The 19,544-nt window shown below is 41.5% G+C and overlaps 1 protein-coding gene across 1 annotated transcript in view; it reads left to right on the top strand.

Moving 5' to 3' along the window:
• The first annotated feature begins 3,896 nt into the window (after positions 1-3,896).
• The window catches only part of slc24a3 (solute carrier family 24 member 3), a 100,795-nt gene continuing 85,147 nt past the window's right edge, over positions 3,897-19,544 (top strand). Inside the window, exon 1 of the mRNA XM_020651080.3 lies at positions 3,897-4,225. Within this exon, the coding sequence (XP_020506736.1) occupies positions 4,045-4,225 (181 nt within the window). The 5' untranslated portion in view covers positions 3,897-4,044. The remainder of the gene's footprint in view (positions 4,226-19,544) is intronic.

The raw sequence follows: 19,544 nt of genomic DNA, 5'->3' as shown, positions 1-19,544 counted from the left end.
GATAGTTCAGCCTGTAGAGCATGTTCTTGGTGTGCGCTTTGATACACGCAGAGATAGAACAACAGGCACATATAGGCAAGTTCCTGTCAATGATAAGTTCATGTATGTACCCATAATGGGCTCTCTTTCATCCATGTTTAGGAACAGTGAAGTCTGTGAAGCTTTCCAAAAAGCAAAGGTTTTTACACTGATCTAAATGATGGCTCGTACTTTAGGAATCACAGTTTATTCTCACAACAAGAACATGCTCTTCAGATCCAGTTTTACTATGATGATTTCGAAACAGCTAATCCATTAGGCTCAAAAAAGGGAGTGCACAAACTTGGTTGAATATATTTTATTTTGAGAAATTTACCACCAAAGCTTAATTCTGTGTTAATGAACATTCATACATCAGAAAACTACGCTGTAGATATAATGCATGATCTAGTGGAGGGAGTGGTGCAGTACGAGCTAAAACGATTATGAGTTTCAATTATGGATATACAGGCCGAGTAGACTTAAACTGGATGACCATAGCAAAGATCTTGGTTTAAATGCTATACAGTCTTGGTGCCTTTTACAAAATGCTCCGTTGATGTTTGGCAATTTAGCTCACAGAGAGGATGGCTGCTGGAACTTGCTGCTCCTCTTAATTCAAATCGTAAACATTGTGTTTTCACCTATTGTAACCCATGGTATGACCTGCTATTTAAAACATCTGATTTTTGATCATCACAAGCTCTTCAAATCACTCTTTCCATAGCGAAATTTGATTCCAAAGCACCATCTGATGATCCATTACCCAAGTTGTATAAGGAAAATTGGGCCACTCATACACATGTGGTGCATGCGATTTGAAGGAAAGCACAACTTCTTTAAGAAGTCTGTAAAGAACCTTAAAAACATCACAAAACACTGGTTAAGAAACATCAGAATCAGCTCGCTTTTCACTTTGAGAATTTTTATTTTCAAAGGCTACAGTTTGGCCCCATTACGGAGGTCTTGGTCAGCAGTCTAGAAGCAATGAGTGCAATGAGGCACTGGGAGAAACTTCTGATGTTTTATTGTGTTTAATTGTTTCAACCACTTCCTGGGTCAAAAGCTTTGGCACAGAGTATCAAGTTGGGACGTATGTATGTTCTGGTGTTGAAAATGAGATGCCTTTATTTAACCGGATTGTCCATGTAATTGTTCGAGATGAAAACTGTCATCTTCTGACTTGTAAAGTCTCAACAATGTATTTTGATGATCACTTAAATGCTTTTGTATTGCGGAGAACACAGATGTCTTCGCTTTGATTAGTGTAGATGACCTGGTGTATGTTACAGCTGTATGTTTCCCTGTACTGTTTGTCCCTTCTCCCTTTCTGTTTTCCAGCCCAGGTGAAGCCACTAATTGCACAACGAGGTACACCAGGCCTCAGAGCTTAAAAAGCCAGTGCCGGCTGCAGGAAAGGAGTCATTTTGAGGAGTCATTTTGAGGAGAGACTGCTGTGCCGCCCTTGTCAGGGATTGTCTGTTCTCCTTTGTTTCTCATTTGATCTTTGTTATCATTTAGTGTGTCGTATTGTAATAAATCCCTTTGTTTTGGCTTTGTTAAGGTGTTTTAAGTATTTTAATGGGTCAATGTGTGGTTTGTTGTTGGCCCCATAGGGCCGCCTTATGGCGGGGCGTAACATGTACTACAGACCGTATGATAGGCAGCATTCATATGAAAACACTGATGACCAGATGTCCCATGCTGTAATTTTGTATGAATCCATGCTGATCTGTTGTCAATTAAGACGTTGTAAGTGGTGTACCTCGAGGGTGTTTCCAGCTGTAGGCCCTGTACGTGAGGTTGTGTTTACACAGGCAGATTGTTCATGGGCAGTGATAATCGCTGTTGTTTTTTTGTTTTTTTAACCAGAATAACCTAACAAAACACATGCAGTGATGGCAGTGTGTATAGAATATGTAATTTGTGTGTCTGTGCATGTGCATGTGCTTTTAGGTGGCTATGGTGTTGATAGTTGGGGGGCGGGGGCAAGTCTTTGTCTGGGGGGGCTACATAGTCTTTGGGCTCTCCTCCCTGCTATGCTCACTGCTCACTCATAGTTTGAACTTGCGGACGACAGGCACAGGCAGAGCTTGATAGATCTTGGCATGGTCTGCATCCACCTCCAGATGAACCCAGTCAGGTTTGAAGGATTCCTTGAAACCCACAAAAGCCAGTTTATCTGCAGGATGAACAAAACACAATAAGTTTGAAATTAAAGTAATTTAATTTCACCATTTAATTAGAAAAATGTATTTTAGTCTAAGGCCTTTATTTATCTTACAGTGAATGGTTTTCACCATGTAGTGCATGTATCCCACATCAATACCTTCCTATTTTTCCTTTAACAGGACATTTAGCTGTTGGCAAATAATTATGACCATAACCTTCATGTGCCTTCGGGCACATGAACCTTCGGGCGGCAGTAGCTCAGTCTGTAGGGACTTGGGTTGGGAATCAGAGGGTCGCTCCTGGCATGGACCAAGTCTGGAAATTGGCCTGGTAGCTGGAGAGGTGCCAGTCCTATTCCTGAGCGCTGCCGAGGTGCCCTTGAGCAAGGCACATAACCCCCCCCACCAGCTCAGAAGCGCCCACTGCGGGCAGCCCCCTCACTCTGAGACCTCTCCATTAGTGCATGTCCATAGGATCCTGTTTGTATTTCGGCCTATGTTTGTGTAGCATGTTAACTAGACAGAGTGTAAAAACGAATTTCCCCTCGCGGGATCAATAAAGTATACATTATTATTATGTCCGAATAATATATTAGCCATGATTCAGATAACTAATGAGTTTCACTCTCAGCGGGGTGATTTCAGTATTATTTCTATAATATCCCATTTCAAACTATATAACCTACAGTAAGAATGATCTGTTTTTAACCTTAAATAAGTTTATATATAGGATAACGACAACATTATTGATACATTTGTTTAATTTGCATCTTATTTAAAGACTTAATGCATCCTAACATAGCTTTGGTCTTAAAATATGCAGCTGTGACCATAATACAAGGCTTTATTTTAATATGTATAAGTCCCCTTTTTACATCCCCTTTTTACATCCTTGAATGTGGTCCTTGAATGAAGGTGAATGTGTAATAGTTTTTTGGTCTTTTAACTATGGGTGGTCAACTCTGTTATGCACGTCAATGTCAACTCTGTTTGTGTTTTGTTTTTATTTAAAAATGATGATTAAATATGTTTTATAGTTATCAAATTGATTAGAAAGTGTGTAATGACTAACATATTTACCACAATAAATTACTATTTATTTAATACATTTTTAAAGCTACATTTAATGAAAAAGGGCACGATCTTGACATCTTATCAGTTAAATGCATTGGCATAGTTTATATTTTTTTAAAGTCTCTTTCTTATCGGTCTAAAAGTTTCATTTATGGATATAGAGACAAAAGTTATCTTAGGGAGGGCAAGGTTTTATATATATTTATATAAATTATATATTGTTGTTTTACTCTATATAATTGACCCAATTTGTCTCTAACAGAGTTGACCGACTTTACTGTTAGTATGTTGTTTTTGAGAATAAATATTTTAAATCATATAAGTTTGAGGTTAGAAGACAATAATTATACAACATTAAGATTGTGTTCTATCAGAATAAAAAAGTTTAATTGGAAAAAATCACAAGTGTACCCGCAATTCTGGAATGACTCGTGTGAGGAGAGAATCCACGACATAAAAAAACTTCGATTTATTTTTCGTTATAGATGATCAAATAATGGTGTTTTGGTTTTAACATTTGTGCATGCAATAGGCTACATGCCCATAATAAATTACCATGACTCGGGGATTTGTTTTGAAATTTAAACACCGGAAGTTGTACTCTTTACACTGTGGTTGACTTTACAAATCCATCGACGAGCTCGTCATATCATCTCTCGTCGAGTAAGTTCAGTGCTCACACAGCACATCTCTCTATCTCTTCCCCCCCTCGCTTCAGTTTCTCATACCTTTGCACCACCACCGGGGGTTCCTCCAGAACGCTCGCCGAGAGAAGAGCGCCATGGCCCGCGTGGTGGTTGAAGGGATGCCGGAGACGGCCGTCGGAGGAGGAATGATGCTGAACCGACGGACGAGCAAAGCCCGGCGGAGAAAGCGAAAGGAGTTGTTCGCCTTCCAGATGTGCTTCGCGGGGGTACTGCTGGGGCTCGTCGTGGGGTTCCAGTCTCTGGCACAGAAAGCAGGTGAGGGGCAGTTTACATGTTTCTGTGTGTCACTGCATGTAATGTAAATGTAATGGAAATGTAATGTAATGGAAATGTTAATGTAGCCTACAGAAGAGAACAGCGTTTACAGGGAGTTTGTGTCAGGAACAACAGGCAGGTTTGTGAAACATTTCCTGGGTTGCCTCTTTATTTAGGCTTTATGTTTGCTCATATGCTGTTAGTACATTTTGAATTCCTATAACAAAAACAACGCTTGTCCGCTCTTCTGTGATGCTTTAGTGTGGGCATTTTCAGGTAATGTGTGGGGAAACTTGGAAAAAAATAGCATTTGTATTATTTTTAAACGAAGGATTTTGAATATTAGTCCACAACGCATGCACTTAGCCTACATGAAGGAGGCTACTACTAAACAAAAGTGATTGGGTGCCAGTTGCATTGGCTACTGTATGTACAGTAGAGTCTTTAAAGTCACCAGTGAAGAGGCTGTCAAAGATGAAAGACAAAATAGATTCTCTTGGGATTAGCTCACAGAAATCAGATTGATTTCCTTGTTTGAGTAAAGCTTGTAGTGTTTTGATACTCATTAACAATCACTGGAAAGAAAAAAAACAACAACAACATGCCTTCTTGGAGTTCAACATCTGTAACTAATAATCCCCTGGAAATGGTAGTGGCGACTGTGCTGCATGCATTACTTAACAGAAATCTACTTTTTTCAACCATTTCCTGTTAGCTCCAGTAGGTTCAGAATACGCTGGGTGTAAGATGTGTACTTCTTGGTACATGCCTTCTTTTTAATTCTGTGAAAAAGATGTGAAATCAATTCAATGACAAGCTTGAGATCAGCATTCTTTTAACTGGAAATAGAATTGAAAATAGCACGCTGGCAAGCTTAACAGGGATTTTCTTACGGACTTGAATAATCAGTAATCATCTAGTGGAGCTCGTGAGCCATGTGGTGTCAGTTGCAACATTTGAATAGTGTGAGCTTGATTCAGACTTCTTTTTTTTGCAGCTTGCTATGATTGCCAAAGCTGAACTCAGCCAATGTTTTGGTGTCTTTTGCCAAGTCGGTCTAACTGGTCAAGTCAGCAGCACTGTTAAAGTTACAGAATAGTATTGACTTAATTCAGCACCGGTGATGTCATCAGGATGTCAATAAAACAGCTGTTGCAGCTGTATGGGAACAGATATGTAGTATATTTCTTTTTTCTATTGAGGGCTAATTGTTCATGATGTTGGAGGTATTATGTGTGGAAGCGTTTACATTGTGTGGCTACATTAATTATAAGAATGGCATTTGATAACAGAGGCAGTGTGAGGCAACCTGGTCTCAAGTAGGGCTGGACGATATGGACCAAGAATCATATCTCCATACATTTGAACTATTTGGCGTTACACGATATATTTCTCGATATTTTTTAACTGAATGGCGATACATTTCTCAATACATGAGATATATCTCCATATTTGTTTGGGTAAAGCATCAACAAAAACAAAGTCAGTCAGTTCTAAGTCAAGTACAAATAAATGACGCGTATGTGAGGAGATGCTACTTTCAAACCAGAATTACCAACCATGGCTGTCTAAAAATAACAACGCTGACCATTTAGTCAACAAACTTCCCTGATATTACCTTGAACTATGAGATTTATTAATTAAGGCACCTGTTTCCTACTTAAACTGCTTTGTCTTTGTGAGATGTTTTTTTTTTATCATAAATCAAAGCAAGAATTCCCTGATATCTGTCCCTAAATCAAAAAGCCAAAATGCTAAATGTATTTTGGTTCTGGCTTTTAAGATGCAAGTGTTAATGATGACGGATGAACTTACAGTCCACTTTCTTGCCTTTTTCCCTCCAGAGCTTTCAATCACGTCTCACGTTACAAATACAGTTAGTTATATCTCTATGGCAACTGTTAAACATGTTCAGCTGTGAGAGCTCTGATGAGGGAGACCTGTGTCTGACGTAATATCCCTTTCCTATAATTAGTCCAATGTAGAGGTCTGTATTGTCACTGAGAAAGAAATCATTTCCTGTGTAGAACTGATGAAAGAGCGAGGACAGGAGTGAGCCTTTACAGATGGATGGCTCGATGAGGAAGGGTCACTGGAACCAGGATTCAGAATTTTTTTTTTTTAGTACTGTGGCAGAATTAAAGGTTTAAGGGACTCTCGAGAATCCCAGACTTGAGTAAGATTAAACATTGCAACCCAAAATCGAAGATTGAGTGCCTGATTCACAAAAGGATTGCATGGCTTTTGCTGCTGCTACATCTGTGCAAATGAGTCAAATAGACACTGAAAACACATGCAAAGGGTTCACTGCACTCCGATATGTACATAAGAGCAAACAATATCTCTGTGCGGGGGTGCTGTTTGGTAGGAATACTATGAAGCTATTATTATTTTTACACAAAAATGGACCCCTTTCTATACAAAATCAGCCTCATTGCAAATCATTTCTCATTCACCACCAGCCATGCACAGTTAAGAGGGAAAAAACAGCTAACATCTGTTGAGACTAGGTGGTCACATTGCGCCACAGTATGATGTCATGTGACAACTTGCCAGTAATCAGGAAAACAATTCAACCTATGGAGCACTTCAAAATAAATTATCTACATTTATTTTTAGGCTTTTTATGCCTTTTTATGGAGAAACAGGACAGAGCCAGAAATCATGGGGGAGAATGACATGCGGGAAAGGTGCCACAGGGCAGATTTAAACCCAGACTACCCACTTGGGGACTGTAGCCTCAGTACATGGGATGCACAAACTAACAACTTGGTAATTGGTGGCATGTCTATTTTAGATAGATAGATAGATAGATAGATACTTTATTGATCCCAAGGGAGATTCAAATATATTTTCAATATATTCAGAGGTGAAATGTATGAAGAGGTCTGAAGCCGAGTTGTTTTGTCTTTGAGTAGTCCTTGCTTGCTCCTTTCAGCTCTGTTTTAATCATCGAGACTCACATTAAGCTTTTTAAATCTGCTCTCCAGTGGCGATTCGAGAGTCTGATAGGGCAAAAAAAATCAACCCACAACCAGCGTTCACCAGGACAACAAGAGTGAGTTCTGTCAGATGGGGAACCCCCCCTTAGGGAGGTTTCCTACCGTCATTGCAACATTTGCACATTTTCGGCTGCTGCTTTGGGGTCCCCCTAAATAGTCTGGTGGCCCCAAGCTGTTGCCTGCCTTGCCTGTTGACAAGCAAGCGCCTCTCCCAAAATACTTGCCCCTCCCCTTCATCTAGCTAATGATCTTGGAGAGAGCAAAATGAGTAGAGGTGCTGATAGACCATCTCCAATTTCGGATGCAAAATAAGAGCAAACTGCACGGAGCAGGACAACTTTATGGGCTTGTTTGCGCCTGAATCTCTAAACGCTTTGAGAGAGAGAGAGAGCAGATAGCAGGGGCAAATGAGTGTGTAACAGTCAGTGAGGGAAAAGTAAGCAGTAAACCTGATATCAAATTGGGGCATAATAACAGGTAGGGTTCAATATTACATTTATGCAATTATTATTATTGACTGCCCCTGTTGACCTTTGGAGGGGAATATTTGGTTCATCTGAATACAAGTTTACCAACTGTTTCTGCAGAGAACCATCCTAAGAAGTAGTTGAACGAACCAGACTCAGTGGAAGAGGTCAGAGTTTCAGAAACCCTGGTTTCATCTCTAAATGGTAGAAATTAAATAGAAAATGGCAAACAACATTCTAGAGTGATTTATAGATTACTTATGTTGTTCAATCGCCAATCCAAACCCTGTAATTATAAACTTTAGTAGCTCTGATTCAAATTTAGGAATTAAAGTAAGAGCAACCCTGTACATATAGGCTGACCACCTCTACCACCAACGACGTTACAGTGAAATCATTACAGCACCAAACTGAACTGACTGCACCGTCAGTGCCGACCTCCCAAGATGGAGAAATGTGTTCTGACTCGGGTGCTAATTGACAGCATTTTCACATGGGAGACCCAGACCTCCTCTCATGTCGGCCATAGTTGCCCCTCGGGCTGCACCGAGGCTTCCAGGGTGTTGGATGCACACACACACACACACACACACACACACACACACACACATGCATGTGTGAAGGTGTGTGTGTAGTCATCCTTGTCTTCGCCCCCCTGCAGACAGGCACATGGATTTGCCCACACCTCCTCTTGTTTCTCTTTGTCCTCCATCTGTCCTTGTTGCAAAGCACAACCCTCTAAGCTCCATCCATGTATCCCCTCCTAAAACACAAGGAAAAAGCGAGACCCTGGACAAAAGCACTAGAAAGGAGGATTACTCGTGCAAACACATATTGCTTTATCTGGAGGTTTTAATATCATTGAGCTCCATCTGTGACAAACCTAAAGGATGTTTGTACAGGGCAGACAAATGGTTATGCTATACGCCACTAATGGCTGCTGCTTGGTATATCTGGTATAGCATTAGTCTCCAGATGATCTCATTACATAACTTAAAGCTCTAGTTGGTGGGTCCCCTTCTCTTCGCACGGCACTACAGGACAGGAGTGGGGGGGGACAGACGGAGCACTTTGCGCTGACAAAGCCTCGGGATGCGGTGGTGAATTAGACAAAAAGGAAAAGAGACATGAGTGGAAGGAAACTTGGAGACGGCGGGGGAGAGGGTGAGGGGGCTGATGTGAAGAGGAAAGTGGGAGCAAGTGAGGACAGCAGTGAAGCAGTGATGGATCAAGGAGATGCTGAAGGAATAGACTGGAGGGGGGGGGGTGGTGAGGGAGAAGGTGAGATGTTGTGCTTCAGATAGAGTGGAAGGTGGCCGGCGGAAAAGAAAACTAAACCGGGGGGGCATGTTGAGGTGGTTAGAGTGAGGATAAGAGAAAAGAGAAGGCAGGATGCAAGTGGAGACAGAGGATGACATATGGAGAGATACGTCAAGATGAAAGGAGACGGCCTTAGATGTCTCAGATCAGTCTGTATGTCTCTCTGGAGAGCAGGGCCGAAATAATCATTCATTAAGCTCTGAGGCGTTCAGCTGCTGTTTTATGTTGAACATTTACTGCAGCGGCTTACAAAACCCATTTCTTGGATCAACGATTGACTGTATAAGACATGGACTTAGAGACAGCATCCATTGGTGTCTGAAGCGGAATTTTGAAGCCCATCGATGGCGGTAACCATATTGGAAATGTTGTCTCAAACAAACTTTTGGTCGACCTAGTAACAGGGAAAGAGTTGAGCTGAAACTGGTCTCTAGCCTATGGCAAACAGCTCCAACTCACACTTTTACATTGGCTTAATTTTTTTTAATGTCAAATGCGTTGTAGCTCCAGCTCTTCGACTCTTACAAGGTTGACCAAATGTTAATGTGAGACAGCATTTCCAAAAGCTTGGGTGAATTAATGGAAGAAAAAACACACACATCTTAATCTCCATTTTCTATATCCAAATGCCTCCAAACTAAACAGTAAACTAGCTGTAAAGCAGATGTACTGGTTATCATCCAAGTAGTAGAGAATTATGGCAGTATGAGAGTTGCTATTAATCAAGATACAGCCCCATCTAGTGGCTGTTTAAGATTAACTTTTATTGATCCCCGCAAGTGGAAATTTCAGTTTTTACACTCTGTAAGTCATGAACACACACATGCAGAAACAGGATCCTGTGGACATGCACTAATGGAGAGAAGCCAGAGTGACGGAGCGGCCCACAGCGGGCGCTCCTGAGCTGATGGTGGGGAGGGGTTCGGTGCCTTGCTCAGGGGCACCTCGGCAGTGCTCAGGAGATGATCTGGCACCTCTCCAGCTGCAAGACCAACTTCCATATTTGGTCCATACAGACTGAGTTACTGCCGCCCGTAGACACAACAACTAACTGGGATTGTAGGCCTGAATTGATCCAAATATTAATAATAATTTTAACCAACTAGTAATTCTGGTACCAACTGGATGGAAGGATGATGGTGATCATTAAAGGCTTTCTATGTGATTTCACACTTGAAAAAGATATGATGATGATATAAATCAAGTATCTCCTCTGAAAATAACTCTGTGAATCATGACTGTCTACAATGGGTGTAACACCCGAGTCCCACTGTCTGTGATGTTTTCAGAGTTTTCAGAGTCCTATCTTCAGTTTGTTTACATCGTCGGGCCGGCCGGCTGACTCCTCCCCTCACGTATAAAAGTTGTTTAATTGAGGGACTAGAGAAAAGAAGAATAACATACTGTACTCACTGTTTAACTGTGTTTCTAGATCACGCTCATTTCAGGTAAATTTACATGCAGTGTGAAGATACCAGCATAATAAAGATCACTAGCATTAGCATGCTAACACAACAATGCAGCGCAAGTTGTTTTGGTTTCATGCTGGTACTCAAGGGCAACATCTGCTGGATCATGTAAGCCTTTAAGCTTACATGACTCGTAAAGAGTAAGCAGAAAAACTCCGCTCAGCGTGGAAGTCGTTACCGCCCAGCTCACTGACCATCAGTGAGCGCTCACAAACTGTTACCCCTTATGTTCAGATGTTAGCATTTACATTTCCAAGATGTGGCTGGTGGAGTGAACATTTTCATTTCAGGAGTGCAGTGCATGGAACAAAGGGGATTGTGATTTCAACGTGTATGTGTGTATGTTACACAGCGCGTTGTAGCATTATTAGTGACACTTGGTTGTAACCTTCAAAAACAGAGAGGCATCTGCTTGGAACAACTCTGTCACTATTCATGTCTCTCTACCTCGAGCTCTTTAGCGCTCGCCTCATACCTATGCTGCCATCATCAAACACACACTGATGCACAGTGCACACACACACACCTCCACACAGGTCTGTGTCTAATTCAGCTGCATCTGGGTCAGCCTGTGCGATCAGAGAGCAACACTCCCCCCCCGTCTGAGACAGACACAAACAACCTCTCTCTCCTTTTTCCATCCATTCCACCCTCCTCTGTACTCTCGCAATCATCCCCTCCATCTACACTCTCATCTCGTCCCTCCATCTCCCTCCATTTTAGTGGCACTCTGCTGTCATTTTGGTATTTCCCCCTCTAGCTGTAACCTGGGTGCCCTTTGTAGCTCCTCAGCCACGCAGCAGCTACAGTTTTCTTTCCTCTGCTCGTCTTTTCCAGTCACTCTTTTCTGTTTCATCACCATACTGTTTCATAAGCATGTTGCTCAAGCACAGCACATAGTTCAGTTATTCATTTGCGGTTTTGGATCATTTCATCCTGATGTAGTCTTGAACGCAAGCTACCACTCGCTAACTTTCTGCCACTGCCCACAAAATGTCATCACTGTGTACAAACAGAAAAAAATTATTTATTGTAACCATTAACAATTTCAAATTAAAGATTGGTTATTTAAGGGGCAGTGCTAATGGCCAAGCAGTTAGGTCTCGGCCCACGGAGGTAATGTCCTTTACCAGATTCAGACCAGATTCAGATTCAGACCAGATTCAAGTCCGTCCTGCAGCTCCTTTTCCACATGCCATTCCCAAATCTCTCTGTCTCCCAATTTCTTACTCTATTCACTGTCCCATCTGAAAAAGCCCAAAAATAAACCCTGAAAAAAACAAACAAACTGAAATTCCAAGTGACTCTAAACGACATTATCTTTCAATTAGCATGTTCTTGTCCCCAAGCCCCAATGAAAGTCCAACATTTACTCTCCTTTTAGCTCTGTTTTGGTCTACACCAGCTAAACTTCAAGTTTACTGCTACATGCTCCCCTACAATATGTTTGACGATTCATCACTTTTCTCTTTTTGCAGTTTGGTGCTTAGCATTGTATACAGTGGTTTTTATACTGGAATTAGGTTGATGATGCTGAAACTAAACCAAAACTGTTACATTGTGGAAAAGGGGGAAAAAATACTTGAGATACTTTGATTCAAGATTTTTACTCTTTGCAGTGGATGCTCCAGAGTTTTAAAAAAAGATCTGTAGATTATATAATTCTCTGTGGGTGTGTCACGATGAGCCTCACCTACTGCATGTTACGCTGTGTGTGTGTGTTCATGTATTATAAAAATTTGCGATTTGAGCTTCATCCCATCAGCTAAAAACCAGTGTCGAATCAGTTGAAGTTACGTATACTCAAGGAGAAACAAAAGTGCATCATTGTGAGTGTATACATGTGTGATTGAACAGACAGGCAAACATGAGAGCATCACACAGATTAACCTCTCCACTCTGCTGCGAGTGACTGTGCTAAGCGTGGATGAACTGACCTTCATCTGCACTTGTGCACAATTTAATACATTACACATCATGATTATTCCACACACACACACACACACACACACACACACACACACACACACACACACACACACACACACACACACACACACCACAGCCTTCTCAGAGTGTTCTTCACAGGAGACATTACTGTGCAATGTACTGCAGCGATTTCAAGAGGGCACGGTAACTACATATCGGAAGGGAAATGTGTGTGCGCGCAAATCCGCGTGTGATGAATGAAGCAGCCAGAACATGAAGTGCAAATGGCCTGCTGGTCTTCATCAGGGACTACAATATATGGATCTCTCTCTCTCTCTCTCTCTCTCTCTCTATCTCTATGTCTCATTTGCTTTTTATCGATGCTACTTTATTCTCTCTCCCTGTCTCCCTTTTATCCCCTCTCTCTTTTGTCACGTCTGTCAGCGCTCTGTTATACAGCCCTCTTGATCTGATGGCCGTGCAGCACTTCATTATTGGAGCTCCTTTTTGTAAGCTTTGTGACAGCGGGTCCCCCGTTTTGATAGATGGCTGTGTGTTATTGTAACAAGCTGAGCACGTAATGGGGCTCATCTGAGACTCATACTGTCCTCTTCTCCGACTGAATGATGGACAGAAGTATATTCAATCAGGTCAAGTGAAGCACTGTTCAAAGTAGTGTTTGTGACACATGCAGATATATAAAGCTATCGTTTTTGAAGATCACTTCTACTGCAAATTTAAATGGGTTGAGTCCCAATGCAGTCTGATTTTGGAGGTCTCGCAGAAATAAAAAAGGTTCAACGTCTTGCTACGTGATGATTTCTATCTTCTTCAGTGAAGTTTACAATGTGCAGTTTCTGTTCAGCTCAGTCGCTCTTTTAGTACGTCATCTGTTTTCAAGTTGCACTCCTACTCGCTACAGTACAGTAGTTAAGCTCTCGGACTACAGTGAAAGTCGTTACATACCTACGTCCCTCGAGTCGCTCTGCCCACCTTCGCTGGTCAATTGTTGATTTTTATTGATGGGTCTTTCAGTCCTATCAGTACTCCACAAGATTCATTTACTGAACTTTTTACCACTGTTTTTTACCACTGTTTGCTTTAAATGCACCACTATTCAATTCAATGTTCTGACAGGCATTCCTAACAGTGGTGCTAGATGCCAGGCTGATGTCACTAAGGACAGTCAAATCACTAGAAAAAGTCTCTCTGAGGTTCTTAGGGCCTAGCACAATAACTTCAGTCTTGTCTGAGTTAAGTAGCAAAAAATTTCTGGTCATCCAGGTCCTAACGTCCTTAAGGCACGTTTCTAGCTGACATAACTGACTGGTGCCATCGGGCTTCATTGATACATAAAGCTGAGTATCATCTGCATAACAATGAAACTGTATGGAGTGTTTCCTCATAATATTTCCCAGAGGAAGCATATATAATGTAAAGAGAATTGGTCCAAGCACTGAACCTTGTGGGACTCCATGGCAAACTTTAGTGTGCATAGAGGACTCATCATTAACATGTACAAACTGAGATCGGTCTGATAAGTAGGATTCAAACCAACTTAAAGCAGTCCCTGTAATTCCAAGCAAATGCTCCAGTCTGTACAACAGGATCCGATGGTCAATGGTGTCAAAGGCAGCACTAAGATCTAACAAGACGAGCACAGACAGAAGTCCCCTATCTGAGGCTAGAAGTAGATCGTTTGTAACTCTAACTAGTGCAGTCTCAGTGCTATGGTGGACTCTAAATCCTGACTGAAACTCCTCAAATAAACTGTTGTCATGGAGAAAGTCACACAGCTGTTTAGCTCCCACCTTCTCCAGGATCTTCGAGAAAAAAGGAAGGTTGGATATAGGCCTGTAGTTAGCCAGAGTTCCTGAGTCCAGAGTAGGCTTTTTAAGTAGAGGTTTGATTACCGCTACTTTAAATGCCTGGGGTACATAGCCTGCCATTAAAGACGAATTGATCATATCTAATATAGAGTTGCTAACTAAGGGAAAAACTTCCTTAAACAGCTCGGTTGGGATTGGGTCCAAAATACAGGTTGACGGTTTCGACGCAGAAAAAATGGGATATAGCTCTGAAAGGTTGATTGGAGAAAAACAGTCGAGACTAATATCTGGTCCTGGAACTGTCTCTGCCGTATCAGACGTATCCACACCAGGTAAGGGCAGGAGGTTACCAATTTTGTCTCTGATGTCTAGAACTTTGTCGTTGAAAAAACTCAGGAAGTCATTACTGCTGAGGGCTAAAGGAATACAAGGCTCAATGGAGCCATGACTCTCTGTCAGCCTGGCTACAGTGCTGAAAAGGTATCTAGGATTGCCTTTGTTTTCCTCAATTAGAGAGGAGTAGTAGGCAGCTCGAGCGTGACGTAGAGCCTTCATATATCTTCTATGACTATCCTGCCAGAAAAAAACGAGATTTTACCGTTTTGGTCGAGCGCCATATTCTTTCAAAATTCCGCGACGATTGTTTTAGAGTACGGGTTTCTGAGTTGAACCATGGAGCCACTCTCCGCCGCTTGACAACCTTCTGTTTCAGGGGAGCAATCGAATCCAGAGTAACTCTCAGCGAATCCACTGCACTATCAACAAACTGATCTAGCTGAGAGGGACTAAAGCTATCATAAGAGTTTCCAACTGGGTTGAAACACGGTACTGAATCAAAAACAGCTGAAATAGCTTCCTTAAATCTAGCAACAGCACTATCCGACAAACTTCTAGAGGGCACACCTCTTCCAGGCAGAGGTAATTCTGGTAGGACAAAATCGAATGTAATAAAAAAATGGTCTGATAGCAGAGGATTTTCTAGGAAAACTGTAAGGTTATGGATTTCAATTCCATAAGCTAAAACAAGATCCAGGGTGTGGTTAAAACGATGAGTAGGTTCGTTTACACCCTGGGTGAAACCAATAGAGTCTAATAGTGACATGAAAGCTGTGCTCAGGCTATCATTATCAACATCCACATGGATATTGAAGTCACCAACAACAATTATTCTATCACTGTTCCGGACTAAATCTGATAAAAATTCTGCAAATTCAGATAGAAACTCAGAATATGGGTCAGGAGGACGGTAAACTACAACAACTAGAACTGGCTGAAAGGTTCTTGAGACTGGATGTGAAAAACTAAGAACAAGGCTTTCAAAAGAAGAAAAATTCAGTTTTGGTTGAGGGTTAACTGGAAGTCCAGAATTAAAAATAGCTGCTACTCCACCACCTCGTCCGGTGTCTCAAGGTATATGAGTACAAAAATGACTGGGAGGAGTGGATTCATTCATGACTATGACCTCATGGCGGAAAAAAGATGGTGCTAAGTGGCACTGACAGCCTGGTCAGCGGCGCTATGTTTCCTGGCACAGCGTGCAATACACAAAAGATTGGAGTGAATTTTCAATTGCTTCATGTTGCATCAGTGTGGGACGGTGAGGGCTCCTGCAGATCACACAAGTTCGATATCGACTTTTCGGACGTGTGAATTGATAGAACGTATTTGAGAGCTTATTTTGTATGATGTCCTTCATTGTTTGTACATATTTCTTTCTTTTCTTCTCTCTTTTTTATTTTATTTTTTTTATTTTCACGTAATAAATCAACTTCGAACTCAAACTTAGTTTTGAGAAAGGCATTATTCACAATTTTGGGGAGAACAACTACACTACCCACAATCCTTGAGCGTCACAGCGGCGTCTCTGATTGGTGGAAACCTGCAGAATTAACACTGCAATAAAGATGTATGTCAAATGATGGTCTTTGTACATTTAGAAAGAAACATGCTAAACATTGTTTGTTGGGTCTCGTTGGGATTGCAATGGATTGTGGGATGCGTAGTTCATTCACGCCCCCCCAAAAATGTACTTACATGGTCTGGTACCTTTGCCTTTTTCTTGTTTTCCAATCTTTTTTTGCGCTGAATCAAATGTTTTATAGTCAGACGTAATCAAGTAGCTGGTTGGCTTGTTTCCAGGAAACATTTTTTTAAGGATCTGAGGAATTTCTGAAGTATCCATGGAGGATTTTAATGGGGAAATTTGACTGGTAACTGGTGTACAACACTTACTATGGGGGTATCAGTGGGTCCCTCAAACAGAGGTCTACAGGGTCGATAGACAGGCTGTAAAATGGCATTGTGAGCTGGATGAGATGTCAGCACTTAACTTTGTTCACTCCTTCTTTTTTTTTTAAACCATGTACCTTCGGCAGACCAATGAGCTGCAGGTGTGAGTCACTCAAAGCCTCTATTCTCACCATTGTATGAATGTGTGGGTGACAGATCCACTCTTTTATAATAGAGTACCAGGCATTAACACTGCAGGAGGCCCCTGAACACACGCTCATACAGACACGTGCACTCATAGCTCTCTGACAAACCTTTTCACATTACATCTACATTTGTAAAGCAGTGACCATTTACTGTAAATTTTAATAGACGAAGCCCGAGTGACATCACCTGTCTGTTACTGCAGGGGGCTTTGCAGTCCCAGCGATGGCAGTCTCCATGCTGGAATTACTGTCTCAACCTAACTCTTGGTCAACCTAACGACATGCTGAGAGCTGGAGCTGAGGCGCTTTTTAAGGTCTCTTGACAAACTGTTACATCGCACCCGCCTGTTCAAAATTAATCAATCAAAATTAATGAATTATCAAAAAAAAATTATCAGGCTGTAAACATGTTCATTTCTGCTTTAAAAACGTGATTTTTTGAATGGGTGTGTGTGTGACTTCCTGTGCTTCTGCAGGCAGCCTCAAGCGAACACTCGATAAACTGCAGGATTTTGCACTTCCTCATTGGCTTCATTTTTCAACACCAGAGGTTGCAGCTTGGCAGTTACTAATATGATATGAAGAATGCAGGCAGACCCACAATACAGACACAAAAAGTAATTGAGTGAAGTTAAGAAATTATTTATTGTATGTCTGTTGGATACTGGCTGGGAGGCCTGAGGTATAGCACTATGAGAGCTGCTTTCTAGTGTCTGGTTCTTCATGCCTCAGAGTCAGAGGCAGGGTAGCAGCAGAGGTAAGGTCGTGGAGCTGGGCGTGGAATATTGAAGACTTGAGGCATGGAAATCTGGACTCAGGAAAAGATGGTGGGTTAACGGACAGTCGAAGACTGAGCCGGCTTTTATACTTCGGAGTGTGTAGGTAGCTTGATTGCAGATAAGCAGCAGGTTTTCAGGCATGATAGGTGGCAAGGTGTGTGGATCCACACCCAGCTCCAGGTGAACACACACACCAGGACAAACAAGAAAAATGTTCTGTTGCCCATTAAAGTCACTCAGAATGTTTCTTAACTCTCACTTAAAGGTAAAGTGAGATAAATTGAATAAATATAATCACTTTGCAGCATAAACACAAACAGGTTCTCCCAGGCTTCTGGCGACTAATGAGGTTATCCAAGACTCCTGTTGATTCCATGAAAGTCCCTACCTATGTTTAATTCAAGCATGGATATAAATAATAAATCCACAGCAGAGTGGATCCGGTGTGAAACATCATGAGTCGACTGCATGACACTTTGAACTGCGGGGGAAAGACTTGGGATTGCATGCAGCAGCGCAGTGTGGGATCATGTGGTGATGCTGCTCCGTCAGTCTGCTGGGAGTCGGGACACTGTGATGTACGGCCACTTGCTATTCAAAGCAGAATGAGAGTAAGGTAATGATTAAATAAGCAAGGTGAGAATCATTTCACACTGTGCTCTGAAATATGAGACAGAGAAGCAGAGATGAAGAAGAAGAGTGTTGAGTGTGTACATATGTGCACTTCACATAAAACATTCTGGTGTTGAGCTGATAATGAAGTGGCCACTTGGCTCACCCAGCAGCAGCCAAATATCGCTGTGCTTTCAGGCTGCATTAGTTCCACATTGTAGAACAGTTAGAGGTGAACAATATGACTTGAAATTTATATCACAGTGCTATTTTTTTTCTTTTTTTCTTTGGTAAGGATTAAAATTAAAAAAGAGATTGCACTGCATGTTCCCTCACTACAACCTCCTTTCTCCCACTCAAACAAGCCTGTGATGCCCTATTTAACTCATGTGTGCATGAGACCAGAGAACGATATTAAAGGTTGCTGTGTGGTCATTTACTGTTGTAGCTTGGAACTGAATCTGTGTGGTTTTAAGTTCCGTTTCTCTTCTGTGTGAAGGTGGGTTAAACTGCTGATAAAAACACCACAATACCCTTTTCTTATAACACAGTAAGCAGGGAGTGTAATCGAGAAGCTGAAAAGTTTGCTGAAAAATAATTGTTTTGATCATTTAATAACTAGGCTTTAGCATGGCTATAATTAGTGGCAAATAGGGATTTACAGTATTTACAGCCACTGCTTTGACGAGTTAGAGCTATAGCTAGCTTCTTTAAATTATCTCCGATTTAAGACAAACGAGTCATCAGGTGAAACACAACTTTCAGCAAGCAGACCGGTTGTGGTAGGAATGCCGTAGACACTGACACCCGCTCTGACACAGGAAGGAGGCGGTTCAGTTTGGTCAGTGAGCGTTAAGGTCTGACTGTCTCTGCTCTGAAGCGTCAGATCATAAAACATGCTGACGACTGAGGGACTTAATCTGAGCTGTTGTCTCTCACAAATCAGTCTGATACTACTTTTATTTACCTGGTAGGTGGAGCTACTGGCGGCATCGGTGTTGCCTCTTATATGTGACGGTATCGAAACCGGTTTAACCCAAAACGGTTGGACATGGTCATCTGATTGGACCAAAGGCATTCAGTGAGTGCTGATATAGAGAGCAACAGCACTGAGATGTTAAACGTTGTGTATGACTCTTTCTTAGGCCTTCTTAAGTGGGACAGAAAGGGATTTTTATTCGGCAAGCAAGAAAATCATTTTTTGGTTGTTTTACCGTCCCATTCAACCTTTATTCTCAATCATCCTGAACTCGCCGGGACATTTTATTTTTCTGTTTGATACTGTAAAGTAAACTGTATAATGACTACACAATGTCATTATATTACATTGTAATTTAAATCGGTACAGTAAGGGTTTAGAGTATATTAGTTTAATATCATTTGGTATTTTTATTTTATCATGATGCAGCTTGCATATAAATAACTATAATGCAGTGAATGAGCTATAGTATTTATTTCACTGCATATTATGTTATGG

Source organism: Labrus bergylta, chromosome 10 (assembly GCF_963930695.1).
Source record: "Labrus bergylta chromosome 10, fLabBer1.1, whole genome shotgun sequence".
NCBI lineage: Eukaryota > Metazoa > Chordata > Actinopteri > Labriformes > Labridae > Labrus > Labrus bergylta.
Note: the sequence above shows the minus strand (reverse complement) of the source record. Positions and strands in the feature narration are given on the sequence as shown.